Genomic DNA, 27,028 nt, shown 5'->3' with positions numbered 1-27,028 from the left:
CTGGCAAGACCGATGATGTTTTACGCCTGAGCCACCTCACTACTTTCTGGAGTGTACTTTATACCCTCTCTTTCACGGGAGTCTTTTTCGGCCTGTACCAGCTCCTTTAATGCATCAACGTCAACATCTGGTACATTAAAATCCGGTGCAGCCACAGCCGTCTGTCCGTTGTTATCAGTCGCTCCTGTTGGGAGACATGTCGATTTGATATTCAAGGGGTAGGCCATCAATTGCCGAGTGTAGTCTTTTGAGATGGCGCGGTGCCCAGTCGTTATAGACAGCCATGACGAACTTATACGCCTGCCATTTGTCCGCCTCGGAAGTCCATTTGAAATCTCTGACACACCAGCGGTGGTACGTTATCTTTTCTTCTTCGATGATGGGATAATGGGCATGGATCTTCACTCTCTCGGAATTCAGCGAGATTGAGAACCCTAGGACTTTCCGGTTTAGCTCTAGAACTTTCTGGTTTAGTTCTAGATCTTCCTGGTTTGGATCTTCTTCCTCTTCGAGATTCGATACACGTTTGAATAATGCGACAATTCCCTTCATAGCCACCGCCATGTTGTGGGCGTTTTCCCGCTCTGCGGGCTCGAATGAGGACCCGCATTGTACTTCTGCTGTCAAGAAGGGAAAGAACATGTTGCGGGGCCCATAGAAGAAAGAAACCGGATCCTTCCTGACATCGTTGATCGTCTGGGCCATTAGCCGGCGCTGTTGCCTTGCACTAAAAGCAAGTTGAGAAAATCCCACCGTACGATCTGGCTGTGGTATGGGCAGCAAGTAGCCAGTGGATTCCATATTCCGGACAAATCGTTGCGATAACCTCGTAGACTGTTCGTCGAACGGAACTGAATGAGTCCAGGGCTGGCAGAGTTTGTCCTTGAGGGCTTTGGTCCAAGTGACCTGACCACGATGGACTGCCATCTCCGCTTGGGGCACTATCAAATCGCCGACGAGGTGAAGTATTTCCACCTCATTCATTGATTTTACTCTCTCATAGACATATTCAAAATCGCCAGGGTCGAATAAAGTCCCACTGGGCGTTGGGCACTCGCTTTCTAGTAACCGAAGGCAAAAGTCTTTCTCATCATCCGCGGGCCCCGTTGACTCGTCATTATGTGGCTTCATTGACTTATCATCGAAGCAGCAGTGCCATTTATTAAGGTACTCGGCCGCACGGTGGTCATAAAGCCCGTCTCTCGTCCAGCGGTCGATTGGCCAGCCAGTCGGGACTTCGCTTTGCTTTTCTGACATCAGATTATCCCCGCCATTAGGCATATTGTAGTTTGACCGTTGGGGGCCGGTAAAGCCAGACACAATCAATTGGCGTTCAGCTTGTCCCGTTGGTTGGCCCGCAGGCTCTTCCGCAGCCTGGGCTACAGGTTTCGGTGGAGGTTGGTGAGCCGGCTGGGCGACCGGTTGTTGCACGGGCTGCTGTGCATTTTGATGCGTATCAAGACCCGCAGGAGCGGGCGCCGGCTGGGCCGGAGGCTGAGGTGTCTGTTGCAAGGGAGCTAGTTGCACTCCAGTTTGGTCATAGGCCGTAGCATCGAACCCAGGATGTATAAGTTGATGCACAGACGGAAGGGGCTGTTGCTGTGTAGTTTGATCCACAGCATGGCCTGTAGGTGGTGCAGGCTGGTTTATAGTCGGGAGGGGCCATTGCTGCACAGTTTCGTACCGGTGTGATACTCAGGTTGGGGCTTAGAATGATGATCCACTGCTGTATGGACTGGTGTGGGTATGACAGCCTGTGTTGCCGGGGGATTTGGAGGCTGACTTGGAGGGGGATAGGTAGGCTGGTATTGATACCCAGGTCCATATCGATAAACTTCACGTGGGTACCCGACTTGATGATGATATGGAGCTTGTTGCTGCCGCGGAACTTGTTGTTGATAGTGGGCTTGAGGAGCATACCAGGTTTCCTGCTGGTATTGGCCTTGATATTGGCCCTGGAATTGCTGTTGCGAAAATGCTAGCTGTTGATGCTGAGGCTGTGGCACAGCTTCAACGGCAGGCTGAATCGCAGGTTGATATACAGGGTTCCCGGGTTGATGCTCAGGCCGGGGTGCAAGTTGACGTTGGCCCACAGGTCCATTCACAGGCTGCTGTCTCCCACGTCGTCTAGAAGGCCCGGACGTGGCCCGCTTCGTCGCGGTACGCGGAGCCGTTGCCGAAGCCGCCTTCGCAGATGCATTCGTTCGTCGCTTCTTGGGTTGACGAGCTGCTTCTGCTTCTGCTTCTGCCTCCGCTTGTGCAGCAGCCCTGGCAGCAGCCTGCTGCTGTATCTTGGGAATGCGAGCACTCCGTCGGAGAGCAGGGGGTTGTTCATTGTCCTTGTTTTCCATCTTCGTAGCGTGTATACCAGCGCGTCACGTAGAAATTGACTATATATGGGCTTGGCTTATCGAACTTGTCATTTCTCCTGGGATGGAGGACAGGGATAGGCGTGGGTGATTTATCTATCTTCATAATGTGCGCTGTATAGTGTAAACTGGATGCATGCCGCGCTCCATCTCAGCGTTTGGTATAGGGATAAAGGGCTCTTTATCAACATTCTTCACATACCGGTGTAGCCAAAGTGTTATAAAGAAATCGCGGGAAGGAGCATATTAATTTATGTTTCAACTGTTTGCTCGTGGTCGAATATTTTTAGAAGAAACGATGGAAGCCTTATGGAATGAGTATCTTTGTTGGGGAAATGCATTTCGGGTCTATCTGTGAGTTGCCGTTCTGGGACAAACAATGTAGCCAAAGGAGCATATGTACAAGCGCCCGGCCTACCAGATATGTGTCGTCATTGCCTACAATGACCTCTTTGTCTCGAATGTTTTAAGTGAGCAACACAAAGCACGCGTAGGCCATTCTCATGATAAGACAAAACAATGGGAGTCAAGAGTCAACGGGAAATACCATCTTTGTGGCCATGGTGGATACAGCGCAAACAAGGCTCCCGGTGAACAACTATCAACAAGAACACGATATTGGTATTGTACTAAAATTAAACACTGAAGGGTTTGATAGCTGAGTGAATAATTGAAGAAAAAAGTTGGACTGGCTGCGGTAAGTAAATCGCTCCCATGCTGTAAATAAAAGTTGTTTAGGACATGACAAGCGACGAACAAGCTCATCTCGCCACGGCTGCCAGGCCTTGTCATTAAGATGGCCTGTAAGCAGAGGGATCTCAATGACTGTCCTGCAGTGCTCCGAGTCCTCTTTACAAACAAAATCTCCTCCCCAGAGGCCGCCACGAAACTCGCGGCTGCTGCATCACCAGCCAATTCCTCAGCCAGCCTACAGCCGAGAGACTCAAATATCTCTGGCACCCGATTGTGAAGATCGCATGCGAGGACCAAGCATACCAGGCCAAACTCACCGATGTCCTCATGGACCTTTCCCGCCTCCCGGATATCACAAGCCTAAATGATGAGAACAGACAGTCACAGCCGTTAATGGTATAAAGCGGCTGATTTGGGAAAAGACCTACCAATGCTGGGGTGTGCAGTTCGAGATTGGTGGAATCTCGACATTTACCCTGATACTGCTCCCCAGGAGAGACAAAAGACGACAGAGATGGTTGTGAATCTCAGTCGCTTTAGAGCGCTTCTTATCACCGCCGGTGAACCTTCTCAACAGGGCACACATGGTTCTCGCTGGTCACACTCGGTGAAGGAGTAAAGGAACCTTGGGAAAGGTACGATTAAGATTATGGTTCCATGATGAGGGCCTTAGCGGCATAGATTCCTGTAACTGTAGATTTGTTGAGGTCTTGACAGCGAAAACCTATTGTTAGAAAGGAGTATGAGCGTGGGGTTGATGGTCCGGGTTAAAAGGAAAGTGTGGCGCAAGAGATACGGGTTCTGTAAAAGAACGACGGAAGTTCTGAAGAGAGAGACTTGGAAAACCTACTGCTAGAGAAGGCTTCTCTATCAACAGGGAAGGGCAGCAGAGGAGGCTGATCTGAAGATGGAGGAAATCATGACGAATGTGCAGTAGGCTTGCACTCTCAAAAAATTCTTCTGCATTATCCTTGAACTTCCCAAATTCATCAGTATTTTTACCATCTTATGGATTAAAATAGCATTATCAGAAGGGCAATGATGTATTTAGTACTATACCTAGTTGGAAGTGTTTAAAGTTGACATATCACTGTATTACTGGGAACAATTCTGAGAAAGGAGAGCATAGCTTTCGGACTCAAAGTGCGTTCCAACTTCCTAAACCTAACCTAGTGAAGAAATTATATTGTAGTGTAGATGTAGTTGAGAAGGTAGTTATTATACGTACCCGGCATACCCATCTCTCTAGAGGTATTGATAAGATACCCCTCCCCACCTTCATAACTCCAACTCCAACAATCCAATACTCACCCACCCTCAATTCTGCCTCCAACCAACATACCACACCTCAGCGCGGAAACAAACCGCTCCACGGAAATATCACCAATAGGTCCAATGACTTTAGAAACATTTCCCTACGGCGACCACGACCTACAAACCGTGACAGTCGCACACCCATACCCCGCACCAGCAAGCACAGAAAATGATACCGGCTACTGGGTGATGTACATTCCCTCCAAACCCAATCAAACCGGCTTTGATTACAATCCTCCTCTGATATAATAATACATCATATTCTAATCCAACTAATCCAACAGCCTAATCCACGGCGGCGCCTGGCGCGACCCAACCCAAACGGCAACATCCTACCTGACCCCGGCACTAGCCATATTCTCCTCACAAACACAACAACAACAACAACAACAACAACAACAACAACAACAACCGATAACAGGTCTCGCCTCAATCTCCTATCGTCTAAGTCCCCACCCCTCACACAAGCAAGACCTGTCAAATCTCTCACCCAGCTCCGCCCGCATTGCAAAGCACCCAGACCACATAGCAGACGTTCAAGCTGCCTTATCGTTCCTCGAAGCGAAATACAAGATCGGGGGGCGCTATGTGCTTGTTGGACATAGCTGCGGGGCGACTCTCGCGTTTCAGGCTGTTATGAAATCGATGACGCCGACGCCCTTGATCTCGAACGCAGTCGCCTGTTATTATAAGTTTCCCATGGCGATCTTGGGAATGGCGGGGATATATAACCTGCGGTTTTTGAGGGATTCGCATAGGGATATCTCTGCGTACCAGGAAATTATTGAGGGGGCTTTTGGGGGTGATGAGAGTGTGTGGGACGCTGTGTCGCCGGGCGTTGTTGGGGTAGATGCGTGGGAAGAGGGGAGAGTTGTTGTGTTGGCGCATTCGGAGGGTGATGAGCTTTGCGATGTTGCTCAGAGTGAGGGGATGAAACAGCGTTTGGAGGGTTGGGAGGAGGATAGATCTAGCGGGGAGAGGAAGGTGCATTTTCTTTCGATCGAGGGGAAACATGATGAGGCGTGGGAGAAGGGCGCGGAACTTGCGAGGGCAATTATGTTTACTCTTTCGCGGCTCCAGGAAACGGGAGTATGAGGTTACGATATTCGTGGGGTACGTATTGCATTGTAAGAGTAGATATCACTTGATTTCGTTATGTTCCACGTCATGAACAGTAGGTATCATGAAACTAGTACACATTAGAAAGGAAAGAAGAGAGAAAAGAGAAGCAGGCCAGCCATTTGCAAAAACTTCAACTCCCCCATGATCGTAGATCGTTATCGTACTCGCACAAAATGAAACGGAAAAAAAGAAAAGAAAGAGCCATGCGCCTTATGCTTTAGTGCCAACCACGAAAAGGAAAGGAGAAAACGACGAGAACACCCGCCCATCGAGAATATGCTGTTTCAACAAACGGTGGAAACAAATATTCAAGTAAAAACGTCAGAAATTTAGATTCCCATGTCCATACGGCCAGAGGCGGCATCTCCCGCAACCCTACCTCCTCTGGCATCGGCTTCCTCAAGTTCGTCTTCATCGTCCTCGCGCTCGTCGTCCTCGTCGTCTTCGACGTATTTCACTTCCACACCAGCATCGCGAAGACGGGCTCTGGTCTCTTCGCGGTAACGATCCTGCCAGCGTGCAAGAGCAGCGCTGGCGTGGACGCGGAAGCCATAGATGCGAGGCTCATAGCGGGCGATGCTCTTTTCGGGGAGGAGAGCAGGGTATACTTGGAACAGCATACTAGTGAAAGAAGAGCCAAAGTAGGCTCCATCAATGGATGCGTGTCTGGACGATTTGGGGTTGTAGATGTCCTCGCATTTGGAGCAGTAGAGACGAACGGTGCTGGTGTTCGGGATATCGTGCTGACCGGTAGGAAGGAGAGGGTGGCCTTCGCACGCAACACGAGGGCACTTCCCGAAATCACCCTTCTTGTACTTGTCAACCTAAACCGACAACTCGTTAGTAACACAAGCCTCAGCATAGGAACAGTAACTGCGTACCATTTTGGCGAGACCACGGGTAGTGACAATGTAACGGGCATGAACAAGTCCGTACAAGTGGCGAGCCGATTTCTCGATCTGTTCACGAAGGTCGTCGTCCGCATCGAGGTCAAAAACATCGGTCACGAGGTCCAAGGCATACTGATAGTAAGCGACCTCGGTGTTAAGGCCGGTAAGGTTGAAACGATCAGTCAAATATTCCTCGTCGATTTCGCAAAAGTACTCGTTTCCGCGGGACGAAATGAACTTTGAGAAAAAGTTAGGCTTAGGTCTCGGAAGAGCAATTTTGTAGGGATAGCGCTCTCGCAGGGAACGCATGGCAAGGCTGGGTTCAGAACGCGATTCGGACTCAGAATAAGACCGTGTCGCTTCTGACCCAGTAGAAAGACCCGAAGAAAGGGAGATGAGGTTCCTTCCAGGCCCAGACAGCGAGTCCATATCAGAATGATCGGTAGGAGCCGCCATTTTGTCCTGGTGGAAACGCTGTTGAATGCTGAGGAGAGAAAAAGGAACGAGCGAAGAGTGTGTTAAGCTCCTCGAGGCAGCGATCCATACATTGGACATAAACACTGAGACCTTCTCGGCGGCGACATGGGCTCTCATTCACGGCAGTGCATGAAGGTGCGACCAAGCTGTGCGATTCTCTTTCTTTTGCCAATACCCCACAATCCAATATTGTAAACGGAAATGACAAGGACTTACCCAATCTCTCCAGTAGCTGGTGTAGTCGCTATCAGTCTCAGAGTTGAAATCCTCCATCATCTTGAATAGTCGGGTCGTCGGTCGCCACGAAGCAATATCAGAGGTACGAAGAAGATATCGTCGCTTTTCCTGCAACAGTTCCTGAGAACACCGGCCCAAGATGACCCAAGCACAGAATAGTCCTCAGAACTGTACAGCAGGGATATTTCCTTCAGAGCATGCAGAAGACGATATGTCAAGGCGGGCACACAAAAAAGGATTTCACAATGGCAGTGGGATCTGTAGAGTTCGAATAAATGCAGAGTGTGTTCTTCACCTTTCTTGCAGCGGCTGTTATCAGAGGATCTTCTTATTGAGGCTTAGCGCGGGGTTGGCGGTCAGTTTTTATCGGGATTTTGGTGTTTGGCCTCACCGCCTTCTCGTTTCTGCACTGCCTGCCTCTCTGGCGATTACTGCGGCGATCTTCCTTTCACTGAGAAATACATTGGTTGATTCAATTCAATCTATCCGTACCTTACATGGTTGAATGACGGAATCTCCATAAAGCAGATGAATTTCAATCAAGTTCTACCTATTTACATCTTGAATTGACCAAGAATCCAAAATCCTCCAGTTATGTACAGGTTTCTACACAAACACCGTCAACGAGCACTTAGCCGCTAAGAGGAGGGTTGGCGTTTTCCACAAGCTGCTGGAAATAGGCCTGCAGATACCACATTAGTCCACGAACACGGGTAAGAACGAAGGAGTGAAGACTTACCTGGAACCAGGTACCGGCCTCAGGAGCAGGCTGGAGAGCGGCTTCGGCACCGCAGTGAGCATCGTAGCGCTCAGCGCTAGTGTCAGAAGTGCCATCGCTCTCACCACCAGGCTTTACCCAAACGAAGGCGTCGACCAACTCGTCACCAGTCTCTGTGCTTGGGCGGGCACCGAATCCAGTTCCCTTAGAGTTACACCAGTCACCCCATTCGATCTGGCCAGTAGGCTGCTTGCCGTTGCGGCCTGGTCATTTGGTCAGTATATGCGTCTAGTTGGAGTTTTTTTTTTTTTTTTTTTTTTTTTTTTTTTCGGCGGCATCTGTCTTAGTTACGTACCAGTGTCAACGATGAAGTGGGCATCCCATCCTGCCGCAGATAGCTTAGGAGCGAGGTTGTTGATGTAGCTCTTCTCGTCACAAATCTCGTTCTCCGTGGTGTAGGAGGGGCAGGTGTCGATGGTGAAGGCGTTGTAGTTGGCAACGTTGGTAGCCAAGCCACGAAGCGACGCTGGGGATGAAGCGTTCTTGTACACGCCTGCGTAGAGCTCGGCTGCCGGGTCAAGGTTGGCGGGCCAGCCCAACCATCCAGCGTGACCTAGACCACATTAGCAAAAAAAGGCAGTGCCGGGGAGACTGAAAGCTTTGTCGTACCGGCATCAAGGTACATGGACACGTTGGGAAGATCCAACTGGGTGATGGCGTAGTTGGTGCACTCGAGGTAAGCATCCTGGGCGTTGGCACACTTCTCAACGTCCAAGTTGGTCACCAAGTTGGCCAAGCTGTCAGGCTCTGTATGACTTTTAGCTACTGAGTTCATATAAGACGTCTTAAGGTCAACCAACCGATGACGAGGAGGATGTTCGTGTCTGAGTATTCCACGACATGCTCGCGGATGGAGTCAATGTAGCCCTTGTACTTCTCGACACCACCATCGGCAATAGAAAGCTCTCCATTACTGGCCAACGCAGCACAGTCACGGTCTGGCAGGTTATAGACGACAAAGATACCGGCTAGCGGGGGCGAGGCACCAGCATCATTCTGCTCCTTGATGTTCGCCAAGTATTCGCCCATAGTAGGCACTTTGTCCGTCGTATCCCTGATAACAGAACGTTTCGTCAGTCCTATACTCAACCACAAACGCATAGCCCCAACCCAATAAAGACTTACATCCAGTGGAACGACGGAATGTCAGCAGCCGCAGACGCCTGCGCCGCCAGGGAACCTGTCATGGAGGGGACAGCCAAGCTGATAACCTCAGAGCTGTAGTACGGGTTGGCGTATTGCTGGTACCCCTCGAATGGGTTTCCTGAGGCTGTAACAGCAGGCCCAGAGCTTGTCGGGGATGCAACGGGCGTGCTCGTTGCCTGGGGCAAAGCATTCACACCTGCGGCACCAAGGAGTGGCACAAGGGCCATCAATGCCCTCATGTTGGCGGACTGCATAATGAATCTGAAGCAAGGTAAAAGAGCGAATTGAATTCAGCTTTCTCTGATCCTGCAGGAAAGATAACCTTTCGTCTGGATAAACTGGGCTGGTATCGAGAGCAAGCGAGGCAGACCCTTATATAGGAAACTTCTAGCTCAGGCTTGATTAAATTGATTCCAGATCGCCGCTCGCTGCCAAAAGAATCAAGGAATATACGGCCGGAAGAGGGTCGACACCCTCTGGCTAAATCCGAAATTCAGCAGATTGGACGATTCCATTGTTCCTGAAGCCTACCGATTAGTCTACTAGGAGGTGGCATGTTTCGACGGTGAGCATCCGGGCAGCCTTCCGACTACAATCAGGGTTCGATTCGACATGACGCCAACCTAGACGGACTCTCTCCGTAACTGAAAAGGCACAAGGGGCAGTTGATCGTCATAAGTTCGTCGCCGAGCAAGGCCGGCGCGCGTTTCATTTCCTTTGCTTGTACGAAAGGATCGCGGGGTGTTTCATTCCCTTGTCTATTTGGCTGGGCGGATGTGGCTTTCCCCTGATGATCTCTTAGATCCAAGACGGAGCTTGCTCAGCATCTCAACAGCTGTTATTGCTTCCCGTTATAATGAAATTGGTATAGAGAATATTGAGGGTAGCTGCAGTCTTTCATCCCGGCTTTCGCGGATCTCTCATTGAATGAGGAGAGTGGAGAGACGGAGTCCGTATAAGGCCAGACGTTTCATGTATAGAGATAAGGCTACTGACTAGCTCCCCACCGGGTTAATCACCATAAATTTCACACATAAAAATTGTTTTCTTCAGCTCAATGTACTGGTATTGCTATTCTACAGCAGTGGTGAGTGTACCCTGATCAGGTCGAACACAAGGAGGTTGTGTGATATCATCGCCTACAGCGGAGAAATTCAGGAGCAAGCCAAGAAACGAAGTATCGCATATTGTGCTATTTACTCATTTTCACTCCCCATACGAGTCATTTCTACTGCATAAAATGCGGGGGTATTCTTCAGGAAGCTCGGACCGTCAAACCGTGTCAGGAACGTCCGTGTCAGGTCGGCTGATTAGGTTGCCCATATTATGGTCTAATTTAGGTAGGGATCTACTAACGTCTTATGAGCGTGCGAAAACTGATTCGATTATTCGGTGTCTCCTTTCTTCTCCGAACACTTTAGTAGCCCTAGCAGGGCCGAAGGTCTCTACCAAGGTTAAGAGAACAGCCACCCACGCTGAATATAGATGAATCTTGACACCACTATAGAGATGCTGTTCAAAAAATAACAGAAACGCAATTCTACCCTATAAGTAGACTCAGTCTCTTAAGCACAAACCTACCAGTAAAGCTGAGCCCAGCCCAGTCCGGATACCTACCGGACTTCCAGGCCAAAAGACACTTCATCTGCGTCTGACTCGCTCAGCTAAGTCCACAACTCAAGAAAACCGGCGATCGTCCCTCTCACGCCCATAAAGAGAGATCTTTTCATCCCTACCAAGCAAAAAGTCACTTATGGGTCCCAGACTTACACATCCTTGTCAGGCACAAAAAAAGGCCTTGCGCATAGGTGTATCAATACTATTATCATCATCGTCGATCCTGCACGAGTTCTCAAAGGCCTCGGGACCGTCATTGCAATCTTTTTAATCGCCCTCTTTATCCCATTTCCCATGAAGGCATACATGTCCTTGTATTGCGGAGCGCCTCCGCCTGTCGAGAAGCACCCGTTGCTGAATATGAGGTAGCCTGTTTTTCTTCGGCGGGTTTGTCTCATTCCGTCAGATTTTTGACATCAGGCTCGGTTGGGTTGGGAGGGGGGCCACTGTTGCGACTGGCCCTGCTAAGGCTGTGAGAAAACTAACAAACTTGTAGGTGCGCACTGTGAGTGGGACAAAAAGCATCCGATTGGGAGGCTAGTTATATCGACTGGCTATGGTTGTGGTTGTGGTTATAGATGAACTCCAGGCGAAGTCCTGGCCTGTATAGAGATCCTGGACATGACCGGTCTCATTATGAACACTACCTAACATCCGTATAAACTTCGAATTATTGCAGAAGGCTGATATTACTGGTAGTAAGCACACAGCTGGTCTACGCAACCAGCACTGGTTAGCTCCTCTTCCAGCTAGCCAACAAGTCCTATTCTCGGCCGCACCAAACCCGAAGCAAATTTAACCTAAATGATAGAGGCTTTCCTTGGTGGAGATCTGTTAGCCCATATTTTTCACAAACAGCCTCCTCGTTCTTGACAGCATGCCACGCAGCTACGTCAAATCAGTTGTGACAATAGCCATATCTATGGCTGAGGCGAGGATCTTGCTTAAGACGGTATCGAGATCGTGAAGCATATGACCTATACTCGTCACGTAGCTGACCCGCGGCACTAAGCGGTCAGCTACGTGACGAGTACATTTAAATTTAGAGTCCACTTCATTTATTTCTAGCTAAACCAAAATATCGATGAGCTGGAACTGCACTATGCCTTGGCACTTATTGCGTCCCAGGGAGGCTGTTTGAGGAAACTGGGAAAAAGGTCTTGTTATTCGATCAAGGATTGGTATTGCTATGGTATATGTTTCGATAGGATAAATACAAAAGAAATAGCAGTCAAGCTGGTGTCAATACAAAATGCAATAAAACAAACTAGCGGAACGCAGAAGCCTGGTCACACTCCGCTATGAACTTGCGGATGCCTTCAGACCCCTCATAAGCCGACGTACTCTCTGGGATACCGTTGCTCATTACATCAGGGAAGAACGCACGATCACCGAGCTCGCTCACACCAATGCTTGAATAACCCGAGGGAGACTTGGCCCAAGGGTTAGATCCAAACATGGTCACGTCATCGAAGCTGAACTCGTTTGGTGACCGTTTCCGGTATCCGACGGACGGTTGTGTGCCATCTTCACCTGATAACATTGCCTGCCAGTCAACTTCATCGCGCCGTTGGGACGATTTTACCTCTTCGTGGAAGAAGAAATCTTCCGTATCAGAGGACGGAGAAACACTGGGAGCGAAAGGGAAGAGGAGTGCAACTTCGGCACCTGTACGGATGTCGAAATCTGTATCCTGCGTAACTTTCCCTCGCTGTACTCCTACTTCATCACAAAGTCGCTCCACTGTCTCCGCATCGCAACCTGGAAACCTGACTCTAATTGTCGACTTATCCTGGAGTGCGATGGGCAGGTCACCCAGAGTAGCTAGACGCTTTAGATCGTTGAGGATAACAGCCAGATCTTTAAGGGCACGGGCAAAGTCGGCAGACAGGAAGTCCAAAAGGCCCTCGGAGTTGAGGGTTTCAGTCTCAGCGCCGGCTGGGGCGAACTTTTTCTGAAGACCGAAAGCGGTGATGGTAGGAGAAATCTGGAAATCAATGAAGGAGCCAGGAGCTGCGCGAGGAATTGTGGTCATTTTCTTCTCCGCCTCATCCTGTAGTACGGTCACGGCCTTGAACCTCTTGTTTCCCGTGATGGGATCAATGCCGTCGAACCGAGCCTTTTGTCCAGAGAGGAAAAACGCTCTCACGCCAACAGAGACATTGTTTATAACCTGAGCAGGTGCGGCTGCGCCGTGTGAAAAGTATCGCGCCCCTCCAATGCGGCCTGCACCAATCGCATAGCCTCCTGCGGTACGACCGAGAGTACCTCCGGTGAGGTTCGGGCGAAGAGTCGACGCAAAAGGTGCTCGACTAGTGAACCGACTAATGTTTGACGCTACCCGCGACGACTGATAAGCAGTCCGACTACCCTGAGCTGCCGCCAGGAAGTATGAAGCAAACGAACCCCTCGCACGGGTGGAAAAGTGGCGACTGCGGGCTTGCCGGATAGCAGCGGCTCGATTGATGGGCTGTCGGGGAGTAATCCGGGCATACGCTGGCTGGAGACGAAGCGAAACCTGCTGAGTTGGTTCATGAATTTTTGCCCTTACGGCTTTGTACGCCTTCGCGTAGGCAAACCTGGAAGGGGCTGTTAGTTATCAGGGTGAAGTATACAAGGCGGGTGGCGAATGACTCACCTAGCTGCTCTCCAAAGTTTGGGGAGCAGCAGGTGCCCACTTGACGGAGGCATCCTGACGATTCTGAAAATAGAGACTTAAATAGAAGACGAAGATGAGAATATCATCCTCCAGATGATTGATGAGAGGAGAAAAGGTCGAAGGATGCCTGATGACGGAGGTGATCACCCCATGTGGCGGTGCAGCATGTGATCTCTCGCCACGTGCCTGAGGCATGAAAACATTTTCAGTCCAATGGCAGCCTGAGGTCCTGGAGACTTGAAAAAAGAATCTTGAAATGAAACTTTCGAATCTCCAAAGATGATGAAACATTGGTGGTACTAATAAAAGGCTGTAGGGATTTGAATTGCTCTAATCGCTGGTGTTTGTCCTTGACAGCGGCTCGTATATATACTTCCGCTAGAACTGGCTCCTCAGTTACCTTGGTCAAAAGTATCTACAGCCATGAGTATTAACTCTACTCAATTCGTCGTTAAATTCACGGAAAAATTCTAATTCAATCTAGAAAATTGGGGTATGTTTATATATTTACTCATCATCGCCAAAGAAGACCTTGATTGGGAGCCAATCGTCACCGCAGACCTTGAAGCGGTCCTTGAGGTTGTCCAATTGCACGACTTCCTCGTCGGTCAGGCTCCATCCATCGATCTCGAAGTTGGCATCGATACGGGACTTGCTGACAGACTTGGGAATAACACTCCAGCCCTTCTGCAGACCCCACACAAGGAGTACCTGCTGGGGTGTCTTGCCCTTCTTTTCAGCCAGCTTCAGGAGCGTAGGGTCCTTGTAGAGAGGAGAGTTGGTGGATCCCAAGCAGGAGTAGCCGGTAGAGTGGATGCCCTTGGACGTGTTGTAGGCGACGAGCTTGGGCGATGGGTTGTTGGGGTGCAATTCGATCTGGTTGACAGCAGGGACGATCTTGGTGCTGGGGTCGTTCAGGAGGATCTCTAGGTTCTTAATGCCGAAGTTCGAGACACCGATGTTGCGGACCTTGCCGGTGGCTGGGAGCTTCTGCATCTCTTGCCTACCATTGAGTTAATCTTATCGATCCTTCACTTGATGCGTGAGAACAGGAGCAACGTACCATGTCTTGATGAAGTTCCAGTCGGGAAGGTGCTTTTTCTTATCATTGGGGTCGGTCGAGCTGGGCCAGTGGACTAGGTAGAGATCAACATAGTCGACGCCGAGATCCTTCAGAGAGCTGTTAATGCCGTCGGTGACGCAGTGGTGCCATGTGTTGTCGAGCTTGGTAGTGAGCCAGATCTCGCTACGAGGAACTCCAGAATCACGGATACCTTGCCCGACCTCAGCTTCGTTGCCATATGCGAGGGCACTAGGATTTGCGGTCAGGTACTCGGTATTTCCTATAAAGCTCTCGTAAAGCAACTTACGTATCAATGTGACGGTAACCCTTCAGCAAGGCGTTTTTGACAGCCTCCCTGACCTCATTGGGCTTGGATTGCCATGTACCAAGACCAATAGCAGGGATCTTGTCACCGGTGTTGAGGGTGTACACCTTCCTGGAAGTTGAGAAAATGTGTTAGCAATTACTTCGTACTAAATGGGGTTTTGCGCGTTGAGAGCCGACACGCGAGCACTTACTTCGTGTTCTCAGTGTTTGACATGTTGGTCGAGTGGAATTGTTCGATTCAATAGAAGATAATAGAGAGGTTGAAAAGTTCTAAAAATTACGAGGCAGAGGCGGGATTTATAAGAGGGCCTGTAAATCCCAAGGACAGCATGGCAAGGCAGGTCCATCCAGAACCGCGGAGGGGCAATGATGGCATTGGAGGGGCATTGGCACCTCAGAGTGGAGATTGCGATCCATCTGCATTTATCCATTTTTCCCGGGCCACTCATATTATCCTCAATTTATCCGCCAGTACAGAGCAGGTATTCTGGCGGGAATATCGGACTCAATTGAGAATCTGATGCGGCCGGGTTCCACCATGTACTCGGATGAGACGCAGCAGATAGGTAAACCCCTGAGTCTTCAGACTCTTGACTGAGATAAGAAGCCCCTGGCGTCACTGACCCTGCCGCAGTGCCGAAGCCATTGCATCATGCTATTGGCTGGATGATTAAGCTTCCCGGCATTGTGCCAGAATCGCGACATTCACCGCCCTTTTCTGCCACCTGAGATAGACAAGATTGACCTTCACCCTGATTCTCTGGCATAACTTTCCCTGTGTACCTTCTCCAATAATTGCTTCCATTTTACTGCAATCTGTTCTATACGCGCAGTAAATATTTGATTCTGTGAGGTATCCGATAAGTGAAGACTTTCCATCTTGTGTCTTCCTCACGAAACAAGTTCCAGAGACTCGGATTCGCGTTTCTCCGCTGGAATCTCTGGTTTATGCTGCCTTAGAAGCAGTGGAGGTATTGAGTTGCGCCTTACCGTCCATTTTGGAAAGTCGCAAAAATGTCATCAGGGTTCGTTTCTGCAGGAACGGACCAGGCGCCCGTTGAGCGTGATGACGAATGGCTCCGCGCACAGCAAGAACTCGAGGAGGAGCGAAGGCGAAAAGCAGAGTTAGGGAAGCAGGATGGAGGGAAAAGTTTATTCGATGTTCTCCAGCAAAATAAAAGTGAGTAACTGAATTTTGGAGATGAACATTAGCCCCGATTCCTCAAGCGCTTGGTTGACATTCCATGATGATCTTCTTGCCGGCATGAAGTGGCCAAACAAGAAGAATTCGAGGAAAAGATAAAGTTGAAGAACCAATTCCGTGCGCTCGATGAAGACGAAGTCGATTTTCTTGACTCTATAATGGAGTCTACTCGAGCCCAGGAGGCCACCGTGAAGAAGGAGACTGCCGAACAATTGGAGTTGTTCCGGCGGCAACGGGAGGAAGCAGAAAAGGCCCACCTTGAGGATACCACGGCAGATGTTGCGCCAGCGGCCGAAGGAGAAGACTGGAAGATTGCTCCCCGCAAGAAACGACGCGATAAAAGCAGCACGTTGCTCGTCCCAGGCCGAAAACGTAAGTCCGTGGGCGAAGATACTACTGATGATCCCTCGAAAACGCCGGGTCAGAATAAAAAGGCGAAGGAAAACGCTGAAGATAAGGGCAGCAAGGACGTGGCTTCCACAACAGTGGAGGAGAAAGTCAAACAGGCAAGTGTGGACAATGGCCACAAGGACGCAAAGGGCACGCTAGCTCAACAACCCACGAAGCAAGCTGTTAATCCACCTGCACCGTCTCTTGGCTTGGCTGGGTATAGTTCAGATTCGGAGTGACAGCATCACAATCCCTTATCAGATTAATATGTGATACACTAAAACCAACAGTTCTGGCTGTGACGGCTTAATATCAAACTACATCTGCGCAATCATCCTGGTGCATATCAACCACCACCTGAGCAGATGCGTTGGTCATCTAACTCTATTGGAATATATCAGACGCCAAGATAACGATTACGGCAATACATTTGGACCATTCGAGCCGACGATACGTCAATACTATCATTCAAGTGATAGGCTTCTTACTCTGGCTCACTTCAATTTCAGAACTATCGCCGTACACATGGTGACTAAATGTACGATTACTTTGTTAAAATACACAGTATCTCGAGACACCAAATATATGAGCGCGCCCGCGTTCGCGAGCTTATTTCTTGTCCTTCACCTCATAGTTATGTCCTTGCTCCTCATGCTCTGCATAAACGTGCTGTTTCTCCTCCTGTTCCGCGAGTCTGCGCTCCAAGTCATGAGTTACGTAGTCTTCCTTCTTTGTGCCAGGAATAATCCACGGGGATTTCGAGAACAGGTCGTTCATCTCTTCAAGCGGCAACTTCTTGGTCTCGGGCAGAAGCAGCCAGAAGAACAGCGCGTTGGTGAAGTTGCAGATGATAAACACAAAATAGTACTTGTACCCAATATCGGTCATGGCAAGTGGCGTCACCTGGCCGATCATTGTGTTAAAAGCATAGGAGGTCATGGTCGCAAGCGAGACACCCTTGGAACGAGTACGGGTATCGAAGACCTCAGCTGGGATAATCCAGGACAAGGGACCACAGGTGCATGAAAAGGAGAAGTTGTAAAGCCAAGTCATGATGATGAAGCCCCAATGAGCTCCAGTGTTGCCGACTTCTGGAGGGAACTTGGCTAACAGAATGCAAGCGATGATGAACGTGAGGCAGTTGCCTAAGTTTCCACCGATCAAACTCCAGCGGCGACCAAAGCGATCAATAAACATCATACACAGGAACTGCGCAACTAGGGCGATAATAGAATTGATGGCCTGGTAGCGAAGCGTCTCGTCGCCCGAGATTCCGATCTGTCCATAAATATCGACCGAGTAGTACCTAATGTGGGTGTATTTGTTAGACCCGTATTGAAAAAAAAAAAAAAAAAAAAAAAAAAAGAGACGGATGAGGTGATACTGACTGAATTGCAGACACGCCAGTCATCTGCACAGACGCCTGGAGTGCACAGCAGAGGAAAAGTCGACGGAAAGACGACCGCGATTTGAAGAGCTCCAAATACGACTTGGCCTCCTCTTCGTGCTCGCGGAGAATACTCTCCTGGATCTGAGTGTATTCTGCACGAACCCAGGCATCATCCTCGTTACCGTAGGCGTGTAGCCTCGCTAGGGTTTTCAGTCCGTCCTCCTGGCGGCCATGATCGATAAGCCAACGGGGAGACTATATTAGATCGCAATACATTAGCAAGTGTCACAAACGAAGGGAGAGAAGTCTTGTCTCACCTCAGGGAAGAGCATGATCAGGAGCCCAAGGAAGACAGCTGGAACAACCTGCAGACCAAGAGAAACCTGCCATTGAGCATCGTTCGTATCGTCAAAGCCGATGTATGTCCCGTAGGAAATCCACGCCGCGCAGAGACTTCCAACACCCAACATGAATTGCTGTAGAGAGGTGACACGTCCTCGGATATCGGGATGGCAAATCTCGGCTTGATATAGTGGCACAATCATGGTAAGGAAACCAACCCTGAAAACTGAGGTTAGTCACTTGCTCTCAGAATGTACTCAGACCTAGGATTGCGCCTACCCCACGCCGGCGAAGAACCGACCACTATACAGGTACTCAATATTTTGGGCACCAGTTTGGAGACCTCCACCAAGACAGAAGACGAGACAACCAATGGCTATAGTCCAACGTCTTCCAAGATAGTCACCAGTGGGACCTGCAAACATCGCACCGAAGAAGGCGCCTGCTGTGAACATGGAAACAACTAGACCACTAAAAGTAAGAGTCAGTTCAACATGCTCGATTTTCTCTCCATGGTCAACTTACGTCTGTGTATCGCTGGGCTCATTGAAGGTCGATATGAAAGAGCCACTAGCAATGACTTCTGCGATGACACCCAGATCATCTGCACCCAATGTCTATGATTAGTTGACTAAAAACTGGCTCCCATCAAGGAGGGGTGAACCAAAAGGAAAACTAGACGCACATCCGTAAAGGAATGACCCAAGGGAGGCGAAAACGCCTACTAGGAACTGAATGGTCGTCAGTATGGCGTTCCCAACAACTGCTGAAACAATAGCAACTAGACATACCTGGTACCACGCAGGAGAGAGACGCATGGTGAACAACAACTCTGTGTGCGTTCAGTAACCCAAATGATGCGTGCCGACGCCTTGAGCTCTCAACAAGTTCGAGAATCCGGAGGAAAATTGCGGAGACAGAAATCGGAGAACAAGGAGCAGGACCCGCCTCTTTTAAAGAATCTGGGGATGAGACTACACGACCACAACGGAGAACCGGAAACCGCAGCGATCCAAGAGCTCTGACATTACATTACGCCTGAAGGGATATGGTACGACTGCCACCATCGCTACGAACGCAGTGCCCGCCGGGTTAATCCCAGAAGGACTCGGAACTCAGCTGGCACGGCTGTCAAGGAGCTCACAGTGCATAAATCTTGTCGGCCAAAACCAGCGGCAACACCATGAGAGGGCAAATCAACGAAGAACCACTAGCTCCCGTTACGAATAACAAGCTGGACCCCGATTCCAGGATGCGGGATGGAATGTCAGCCGATCCTGCGGAGAGCCGAAGAGCATGGGTTAGCGTGATGCACAGAGGGGCCGTCTTTGATTGACGGAATATCTCAGGGCCAGGCCTCGGCCTCAACCGCCAAATCAATGGCGCCAAAAATCTCGCCAGTCGCCCTCAACTCCGCCGGAATGCAATCAATCTATTTCCTGTCAAGCTTAGAGGGACCCCACCGGGGATTTGCCCGTTTACTTCTGGCACTCAAGAGAAGTCCGTCTGGCATTAATATTAGCTGCCCAGTCGCCTCGCCTCGGTCTTCGAAGACTTAGAAAGAGCACTTCGAATATTTAGTTCGATTTTCCCTACCAATCAGTTCCCGATCCTATATTCCCTTCGATCCCTTTCTTTGATCTAGTTCGTTGTTTCCGCCGCTATGACGACCTTTACAAAGCTGGAAGAGCAGGATGCTCCGGGAATCTCCATACACCCAGACCGCCGCATTTCGAAAATCAACCCTAACATTTATGCGGGATTTGCAGAGTAAGCTTTGACGTCGCGGCCTTTTAGCCCGAGTTTAAGACCACCCTAAGCTGACGCATGGCCCCAGGCACATGGGTCGATGCATCTACGGGGGTATCTATGATCCTGGTAACCCATTGTCAGACGCAGATGGCTTTCGGAAGGATGTTCTAGAAGCCCTGAAGGAACTCAAAATTCCAGTCGTTCGTTACCCTGGTGGTAACTTCACCGCAACATACCACTGGACCGATGGAGTTGGCCCGAGAGAGCAACGCCCTGCAAGGTATGTCTCGTACCTTGCCTTTCAATTCAATAGTATACTGACTATCTCCGAGGCCGGAACTTGCTTGGCTGGGTACAGAGACCAACCAGTTTGGAACCGACGAGTTCTTGAAATGGTGCGAGGTCCTGGGGACTGAGCCCTACCTTTGCCTAAACATGGGCACCGGTACTCTCGATGAAGGTAACTCTCGATTCATGGCTCATGCTGCCAGAAGAATCTGACAAATTTCGTAACGCAGCTTTGGGGTGGGTTGATTACTGCAACGGCACGCGAGACACCTACTACGCAAACCTTCGACGCAAAAATGGACGACAGGAGCCGTACAATGTATGTATCTGGGCGCTCATTTAATGTTTTCCATGCTAACATAAATATAGGTTAAATACTGGGCTCTTGGAAATGAGGTATGGGGACCGTGGCAGGTTGAGCAGGCTACCAAGGAAGAATATGCTCACAAAGCATACCAATGGGCGAAAGGTAAACCCTTTATTACATATTCAAGACGCATCTTACTAAATATTTTACTAGCTTTGAAACTCCTTGACCCCTCTATTGAGTTGATCCTATGTGGACAGGATGGCACAGCGTCTTGGGACTACTACACCTTGAAACAAACCATGCTCCCCGTCCATTCACCCCTTTCAACCAGTGCTGTCCCTCTTATCGACATGCACAGCATTCACCTGTACACTGCCTCCTCTTCTCACCTCCCCAATGTCACAGCACCCCTAGCCGCCGAGCGCGCTATCGAAATCACATCCTCCCTCATCGACCTCGCTCGGGTCGAGAATGGAGTGCCTCCCGAGCAACTTCGCCCAACTATCTGCTTTGATGAATGGAACGTGTGGGATCCCATCCGTGCTGAAGGCAGTAAAGGTGCAGAGGAGTCTTACAACCTATCCGATGCCCTTGCGGTAGGCGTTTGGCTCAACGTCTTCGTCCGCAAGAGCAAAGACGTCGGAATGGCCTGTATTGCACAGAGCGTTAACGTCATCTCGCCTCTCATGACTACCAAAGATGGTATCGTCAAGCAAACCACCTGGTGGCCATTGTACTTGTTCTCAAACTACATGCGGGGCTGGACTGTCAGCGCTCATGTCTCTGTCTCAGCTTATGAGGGTGAAACGCAGCCGAAATGGGTGCGCAGCGTCAAGGACACCCCTTGGTTAGATGTCAGCGCTACACTAGGCGATGATGGCTATGTCAATGTCGTCGTAATCAACATCCATGAAGAGAAAGGAATCGAGGCTAAGATCGAGGGACCCGCTGGCGAGGTCTCTGTGTTCACTGTTACTGGTGATAACCCGGCAGTGACGAACATGGCGGGCAAAGAGGAGGTCAGCCTTGTTGAGGGCAAGTGGAGTGCGCAGGGCTCGTATTTGTTCCCAAAACACTCGCTTACCCTTCTGAGATGGAAGGCCTAAGCAGGGCGGCCTAACGATGTGCTTCATCGGTGGTTTGTTTCCCAGTGACGGTCTTTGCCTACTATTTTACGAACATAGAACGCAGTTGGATTTCAAAATAAGATCCCAGAATATCAGTAGTATTATTGTATCATAAAACTGGTCGTAACAACTATCGTAAGCGTCTAGCCGTAGTTCACATCACGGACGTTGTCGTTCTCATCAACGTGGATATTCAACCTGCAATACAACCACTGTTAGTTCTATTCGTAAATGACACAAATCTGCGTTGGGGCGTTGGGATATAAAATTCATACCTTTCCGGTCTGTGGTCCATCGTCTGCATGCCGCCGGGCTTCACAATCCGGTGAGTCTCGGGGAGATCCTTCTTCGCGAATGACTAAATAATCAAGCAGTAGTCAGTACCTAACCCCAGAAAATAAATACGGGTGGTATATTGGGAAGCCATACAGTAGCATCCGAAGACTCGCTAATCTTCTTCCCAACGAGCTTGTTAAGCCATTCGTCCTTGCTGCCACCGGTGTTGTTGATTCCAGGGACGACAAGAGGCATTTTGGTTTGCGAGTATTTGTGGAATGATCTTGAAATGAGTTGACGTTGTATCTGAGAGATTCTGGGGAAATGAGATGACGGGTTCATGAAATTTTTATCTCAAATTGAGATGCCTAGAAGTTGCTCGATATATATGTTGTAGAGTACCCCATGTAACGACGATGACGTCGCCCCGCCGGCGCTTGCTTATGCTTTCCTATTTTGGTTTAGTTCCGATATGTCCCGCTCGATGTCATGATGACTAAGTCGTATTATCGCCGATCGTTTGCACTTTTCCACTTTGGTGTAGATCATTCTTTCACCAAGATCCCATCATGGCCAGGTGTCTCACTTGCAATATATGTATATGGGAAAGATAGGAAAGTATCTCGTGCGCGATAACTCTGTCCTCACACTTTCATCGTTGCTCACGATCCTCAACACCATGCACACATTAATAGGTCTCATATCATATCTCATTTGCTGTTTTCTTGGTGTTAACGGTAGGTTGCAGTGAAACATCACCCAATAGACCATGTTGAGTCTAAATCCCACACTCCATCTATGAGAATGGCAGGGACCGACTCCTCAGTTGCTCCATGTATCCTCTCAACCACAGCTCTCAAATGAGCTAGGTTGAGCGAGTTCTTTGGTTCACGCAACTCCAGCAAAACGCCCCTGTTCTTGAATGGGTCGTGGACTGATGCACGCCGCCGAGTCAAGATTGCAAGTCTATCTAGAACGCCAGAGCGCACAATGCTTGACCATTTTTTATACCCTTCCCACAGGGAGGAATCGCTTATATAGACCCTAAAAGTGGCATTCCCAGCCCCTAGGCCATCGTCCGCAATGGAGACTACGAAATGGACAGGGTCGCAGATGTTAATGCCCAAGTCCGTCTCAGTAGTCATGTAGTCTGTTGTTTTCAAGCGCAACACGGGGAAACTGACAGTGAAGCCATCAGGTGTTACATTTCCTCGCTCGTTGCTCGCCCAAGTTCCATCGGTGCCGGTGTCTGCATCTAGCAACGACAATGGCGCCCATTTCCAGCCCAGTGGTTGCATGCGTGGCACGTTCCACAATAGAATAGACACGGGCAGCTTACCAATCTGGGACAAAAGTATCTTTATTCTTCCTTCCTGGCACTCAGTCAATTTAGCCCGTGGGTCAAATCCCACTGCCCAGCAGAGTAATCGGAGGGCCGGGTACGAATCCAAGAGCGTGAACCAGTATCGCAGCCTCGGGCGCAGCGGGTGGATATCTATTATCTGCGAGGTGTCTATACTCAGCATCTGGCCGAAGCATATGGCTTGGTCCTCGGACTTGCTTGTTGTTCGGCCGCGGAACGCGTGACAGACATCTTCGAAGAATGTATGGGGCAGATACTGTTGGCCTTCTTCTGCCGATTCAGCGCGCGAAGTCTCGATGGATTCGAGCCAGAACTCGTCGCGAATATTGCGTGTGCCGGCATTACAGTGTTTTATTACAGGACAGAAAACACGGGTTTGGATGTTAACGCTCATGTCGTCGTCTTCCTCTGATGGATTGTCGGCGAGCCCGGCAGATGCAAGAATTGGCATCCAGGCCTCGTATGCTTCGATTGCGGCTTGAACAGTGTCCTGATACGCAAGTTTCTCCTGCTCATCCTCGTCGCCGCTCTCAAGGCTTTGTCTCGGCTCCTTTGGTAACAGGACCAGCGCTCGGACAAGATTGACCGCAGCTGGCTCATTGAGTACGCCCTCTACCCCTCGCTGTTGAAGCATTTTGGATACGGCCGCGATGTTTCGTGCTGCATATGAGCGATTGAACACCACATTTGATGAAACAGCGTTGCCCTTGAACTGAAATAGCAATTCTTTACCCACACGTCCTTCCAACAAAGTCCAGGCGCGCGTCACCCAGGGACAATACTTGATGCGCATATTCAATTCCACCCAATCCATATCATCAGGCTCCTGAGTCATGAGTGAATTATCGAGGGCAAGTGTCTTGTCCGAGCGTCGGAACGTCTTTCCCATCCTATTAATAGCCAAGCGTCGGAACGCAGACTCTCTGGTGCCGACTGGAATACATAATGTGTCAAGCCAGAATTTCACAGGCCGCTGAGACTCCGGGTATAGCACGTTAACAAGGCCTTGGATATATACGAGCTGGCAATATGGCAATTCATTGTCGTGCGGATTTCCCAGACCGTCCGACCAGACATGCGATATGGTGACATATAGATCCCCATGATTTGCTGGGTGTGCCTCCACTTCCCTATTGTTGTCGGCCAGGTTAACGACCGGGTACCCGCCGTCAGCGATGATCTTGGTAACGTCACCAACAGGAGACCTTATACCCCGGCACATTGCATTACCCTTGCAGTCAGGTCGGTGTCTAGTTCTGTAGGTTGGTTCATCAATCTGATGCGCCTGACAACCAGCGCGAGCAGAACATCTGCTGTGATCTCTGCCCTGCGCCCATCGGTCTATCTGAGCGAGGCAGAAACGAGTTGAGCAGTCAGCTTGCCGATTCAGTTTAGCGATTTCACCCTCGCACCATCCCGCCTCCAAAAGGGCCTGGTCAAGCGGCGGGAAATCCCATCTTAGACTGGGAAGATTGGCTTCGAAACTGTACATGTTGATGTCGATGCGCGCGCGGCGCAGATAGTCCACCAGCGTGATGATTGAAAAGAGGACAGACGTTGGGACCGACCATACTACTTCCTCTTTGTCTTTCTCTTCCGAGTAAGTGTATCGTTGGGGCACTGGCATCCGCTGACAGTACTCATTAACGACCGCGTTCGCAAGCTCGACACACTTGTCCAGATTCTCTGCATGGTCGTCAATCTCGTCGCGCGTCCCATGCGCAATCGCCGCGGCCCAGTACCAGATATATCGATCCAAGTCTTTTGTTGTAATAAATTCATTGTTACTACCAGCGTCGCTAATGAAATGGCTAGGGTCAAGGCGCATCTCGTTGGTTCCAAAGGCCTCAGCCAGGAGGCCGAAATACAACCAAGCCTGCAGAAACCCAACTGATGGGGTGGCGAGATTATCACCACCATCCTCCCGGTCTACTAAAGAGCTGTACCCATGCTTTTTGGGGAAGGCGAGGAAAGTGTCGAAACCCTGGCGCCGGCTGCCGTAGTTCCAATCGCTTGCCAGATAGGGGACGCGGAGGCGAGCTATTTGGAGCTTGGAGCCACGCACTCGTGGGATGTGCTCCATTGTAAGGTAAAATAAAGATTTCAAGGTAAGGCTACCTCTGGAAAAATATTCAGTGGGCGTGAGGCTGGCAATTGGTAGTTGGCAGCTGTCAACTGTCAGCTCGATGTGCAGCTGAAGAATGGGTCCTCGGCGGCTGGGCTACTTAGCAGTTACCCTAATGCACCACCATGCCCAATAAAACGGCGTTTAGTGGTTTACATCTCACGTGCGTCTAGCTGGCGTAGTTAATTTTCAGTCAATTGCAATTTTGGACCCGAACAGGCATGACTTGATGGATGTGATTCTCGTCTTTATCAGTGCGCAGTGCTGTCTGATGCGTTCTGGTTGCGGATGTTCGGGAGAGTTGCGTTAGCCCTACATTGCATTGTATGTACCAGCTGTGCTCTCAATATGTGACCATGAACAGGGGCACCCCGTCATCTGGTCCAAAGAATCTGTGTCAAGAACTCTACCTAGTAAGCTTGTCATCCAATTTGGTTTAAAGTCGGTTCCCGAGCTGATGCAACGACCTCGCTCTACCAAACACGAGATGACCAATTAGGTACCTACAACAGGGTACAAAGGAAGCACTAAGCGGGCCCGCAGACATGCAGGCGCTTATCGAAAAGGCCGTTCGTCACGTCTATTGTGGATATACTCAGCTGGAAGATGGCTATGACTCCCGATTCCATCGTACAAACATCGTAGAGGAGTTACAATATGGAATACGGCTCGAGGCTCCCGGTCGTTTAGGAGCGTGTCTGTCTCGGAGCTCACGCAGCAGATGTTCGATACACGGAAAACATGATGACGGCGTGTAATTTCCACAACGGTCGCTTCCTGACCTGCCCGACACTCTTGTATGCTATCAATACCGCTCAATCCACAAAGAAAGCAAACATTGAATACTGAATGCTGGCACTAACCTCCACAGCCACGGCAACGTCTCGACAAAAGAAATCGAAGACCACATGCACAACATCCAGGACAGGCACTCGGAGTACTCCGTAGAATGGATCCCGCACAATGTGCAAACCACAGTGTGTCTCTGCTCGCCCAATTCCTCAAAAATTGGGGGAAAAAAAAAGAAAGGCCGCTACCTTTGTGGACAATTCGACCTCTGTGCAGGAACCGTTTGAGCGCGTGGCGTCGCAGTTTTCGGCCATTTTCGGCCGCAAGGCGTTCTTGCACTGGTATACGGGCGAGGGCATGGATGAGATGGAGTTTACCGAGGCGGAAAGTAATATGGATGGCTTGATGGCGGAGTATCAGCAGTATAAGGAGGCGGCTGTTTCGGATGACGAGGGTATAGATGAGCAGATCCCACCGCGGTGTGGCTCTGAAGTTTGCGATGCTGTATGTACAATGAGACTGCTAGCGATGGAGTTGGGAGTTCTGGGCTGTTATCTTTTCTAAATAGGAAACTGCACAGGAATGCGCCTGCCAATTGTGCAAGTGCTGGATGCCACATGCCTCTATAGCTCCTTTCTATCACGAAATGGCTTCTTCGTCAACAATGTTCTTTGTCTAGGCGCTCCCTAGAAATTTCACATGCTATCCAATTATCATTCCTTTGCCCTGACTTGTTTGAATATCCCCGTTAACCAATGCCATTGTGAGTCCACAATAACACTTAGATCGGTCAAGTGCTCATGCCTGCAGTTCTTCATTTAGAACTTCTATCCTTTATAATGGAAAACCAGCCCATTCAGTAATCCATCAGCCAGTACAGACTGCGGATCCCGGTCGAACAACACACTCAGAGCCCTCTCGTGATCTCTACTCGCACGATCCTTCGAGATTCCCACACGCTTCTCCTGATCTTAAACGCA

The 27,028-nt window shown here is 49.8% G+C and overlaps 13 protein-coding genes across 13 annotated transcripts; 4 read left to right on the top strand and 9 right to left on the bottom strand.

The window, feature by feature from the left end:
• Positions 1-142: 142 nt before the first annotated feature.
• Positions 143-2,351, bottom strand: ASPSYDRAFT_1153928 (uncharacterized protein; the record flags this gene model as incomplete). Its single annotated transcript, XM_040840004.1, has 2 exons — positions 143-1,625; positions 1,685-2,351. 2 exons carry the CDS (start codon positions 2,349-2,351, stop codon positions 175-177), a joined length of 2,118 nt encoding a protein of 705 aa, XP_040707203.1. The 3' UTR covers positions 143-174.
• Positions 2,352-4,457: 2,106 nt separating this feature from the next.
• ASPSYDRAFT_141432 (arylformamidase) lies at positions 4,458-5,471 on the top strand (the record flags this gene model as incomplete). The annotated part of the gene is made up of 2 exons (XM_040841143.1): positions 4,458-4,567; positions 4,661-5,471. The coding sequence occupies 2 exons, from the start codon at positions 4,458-4,460 to the stop codon at positions 5,469-5,471; spliced, it is 921 nt and encodes a 306-aa protein (XP_040707202.1).
• A 356-nt stretch (positions 5,472-5,827) lies between these two features.
• ASPSYDRAFT_83461 (casein kinase II subunit beta) lies at positions 5,828-6,844 on the bottom strand (the record flags this gene model as incomplete). The annotated part of the gene is made up of 2 exons (XM_040851228.1): positions 5,828-6,322; positions 6,380-6,844. The coding sequence occupies 2 exons, from the start codon at positions 6,842-6,844 to the stop codon at positions 5,828-5,830; spliced, it is 960 nt and encodes a 319-aa protein (XP_040707201.1).
• On the bottom strand, positions 6,584-7,140 carry ASPSYDRAFT_37940 (uncharacterized protein; the record flags this gene model as incomplete). The annotated part of the gene is made up of 2 exons (XM_040845601.1): positions 6,584-6,625; positions 6,935-7,140. A coding segment is annotated over one exon (158 nt), but the record flags the coding sequence as incomplete, so codon positions are not given.
• A 476-nt stretch (positions 7,141-7,616) lies between these two features.
• cbhC (putative cellobiohydrolase) lies at positions 7,617-9,643 on the bottom strand. Its single transcript, XM_040845599.1, has 7 exons — positions 9,558-9,643; positions 9,006-9,506; positions 8,681-8,934; positions 8,490-8,627; positions 8,176-8,433; positions 7,842-8,083; positions 7,617-7,784 (listed from the first exon to the last, which is right to left on the bottom strand). Exons 2-7 carry the CDS (start codon positions 9,278-9,280, stop codon positions 7,734-7,736), a joined length of 1,218 nt encoding a protein of 405 aa, XP_040707199.1. The 5' UTR covers positions 9,281-9,506; positions 9,558-9,643; the 3' UTR covers positions 7,617-7,733.
• A 2,267-nt stretch (positions 9,644-11,910) lies between these two features.
• On the bottom strand, positions 11,911-13,334 carry ASPSYDRAFT_83459 (uncharacterized protein; the record flags this gene model as incomplete). The annotated part of the gene is made up of 2 exons (XM_040851227.1): positions 11,911-13,222; positions 13,282-13,334. The coding sequence occupies 2 exons, from the start codon at positions 13,332-13,334 to the stop codon at positions 11,911-11,913; spliced, it is 1,365 nt and encodes a 454-aa protein (XP_040707198.1).
• Positions 13,335-13,479: 145 nt separating this feature from the next.
• On the bottom strand, positions 13,480-15,276 carry gcy1 (putative glycerol dehydrogenase Gcy1). Its single transcript, XM_040845598.1, has 4 exons — positions 14,884-15,276; positions 14,673-14,801; positions 14,366-14,614; positions 13,480-14,305 (listed from the first exon to the last, which is right to left on the bottom strand). The coding sequence occupies exons 1-4, from the start codon at positions 14,904-14,906 to the stop codon at positions 13,810-13,812; spliced, it is 897 nt and encodes a 298-aa protein (XP_040707197.1). The 5' UTR covers positions 14,907-15,276; the 3' UTR covers positions 13,480-13,809.
• A 184-nt stretch (positions 15,277-15,460) lies between these two features.
• ASPSYDRAFT_228584 (PSME3-interacting protein) lies at positions 15,461-16,710 on the top strand. The gene is made up of 2 exons (XM_040844115.1): positions 15,461-15,872; positions 15,963-16,710. Exons 1-2 carry the CDS (start codon positions 15,707-15,709, stop codon positions 16,523-16,525), a joined length of 729 nt encoding a protein of 242 aa, XP_040707196.1. The 5' UTR covers positions 15,461-15,706; the 3' UTR covers positions 16,526-16,710.
• Positions 16,669-18,836, bottom strand: ASPSYDRAFT_1153916 (uncharacterized protein; the record flags this gene model as incomplete). Its single annotated transcript, XM_040840003.1, has 7 exons — positions 16,669-17,592; positions 17,675-17,931; positions 17,994-18,237; positions 18,298-18,489; positions 18,544-18,622; positions 18,704-18,749; positions 18,810-18,836. The coding sequence occupies 7 exons, from the start codon at positions 18,834-18,836 to the stop codon at positions 16,896-16,898; spliced, it is 1,542 nt and encodes a 513-aa protein (XP_040707195.1). The 3' UTR covers positions 16,669-16,895.
• Positions 18,837-19,681: 845 nt separating this feature from the next.
• On the top strand, positions 19,682-21,474 carry ASPSYDRAFT_83455 (alpha-N-arabinofuranosidase; the record flags this gene model as incomplete). Its single annotated transcript, XM_040851226.1, has 6 exons — positions 19,682-19,788; positions 19,856-20,050; positions 20,103-20,230; positions 20,289-20,377; positions 20,428-20,527; positions 20,579-21,474. 6 exons carry the CDS (start codon positions 19,682-19,684, stop codon positions 21,472-21,474), a joined length of 1,515 nt encoding a protein of 504 aa, XP_040707194.1.
• Positions 21,475-21,638: 164 nt separating this feature from the next.
• On the bottom strand, positions 21,639-22,026 carry ASPSYDRAFT_140106 (uncharacterized protein; the record flags this gene model as incomplete). Its single annotated transcript, XM_040841015.1, has 3 exons — positions 21,639-21,693; positions 21,771-21,853; positions 21,925-22,026. 3 exons carry the CDS (start codon positions 22,024-22,026, stop codon positions 21,639-21,641), a joined length of 240 nt encoding a protein of 79 aa, XP_040707193.1.
• A 298-nt stretch (positions 22,027-22,324) lies between these two features.
• ASPSYDRAFT_53088 (uncharacterized protein) lies at positions 22,325-25,217 on the bottom strand (the record flags this gene model as incomplete). The annotated part of the gene is made up of 3 exons (XM_040848617.1): positions 22,325-22,393; positions 22,815-24,264; positions 24,808-25,217. 3 exons carry the CDS (start codon positions 25,215-25,217, stop codon positions 22,325-22,327), a joined length of 1,929 nt encoding a protein of 642 aa, XP_040707192.1.
• Positions 25,218-25,770: 553 nt separating this feature from the next.
• Positions 25,771-26,958, top strand: ASPSYDRAFT_228823 (uncharacterized protein). Its single transcript, XM_040844116.1, has 2 exons — positions 25,771-26,056; positions 26,131-26,958. The coding sequence occupies exon 2, from the start codon at positions 26,223-26,225 to the stop codon at positions 26,610-26,612; it is 390 nt and encodes a 129-aa protein (XP_040707191.1). The 5' UTR covers positions 25,771-26,056; positions 26,131-26,222; the 3' UTR covers positions 26,613-26,958.
• The last annotated feature ends 70 nt before the right edge of the window (positions 26,959-27,028 follow it).

The sequence above is a fragment of the Aspergillus sydowii genome (assembly GCF_001890705.1).
Source record: "Aspergillus sydowii CBS 593.65 unplaced genomic scaffold ASPSYscaffold_1, whole genome shotgun sequence".
Classification (NCBI taxonomy): domain Eukaryota; kingdom Fungi; phylum Ascomycota; class Eurotiomycetes; order Eurotiales; family Aspergillaceae; genus Aspergillus; species Aspergillus sydowii.
This window is presented reverse-complemented; position numbering and strand designations above follow the sequence as displayed.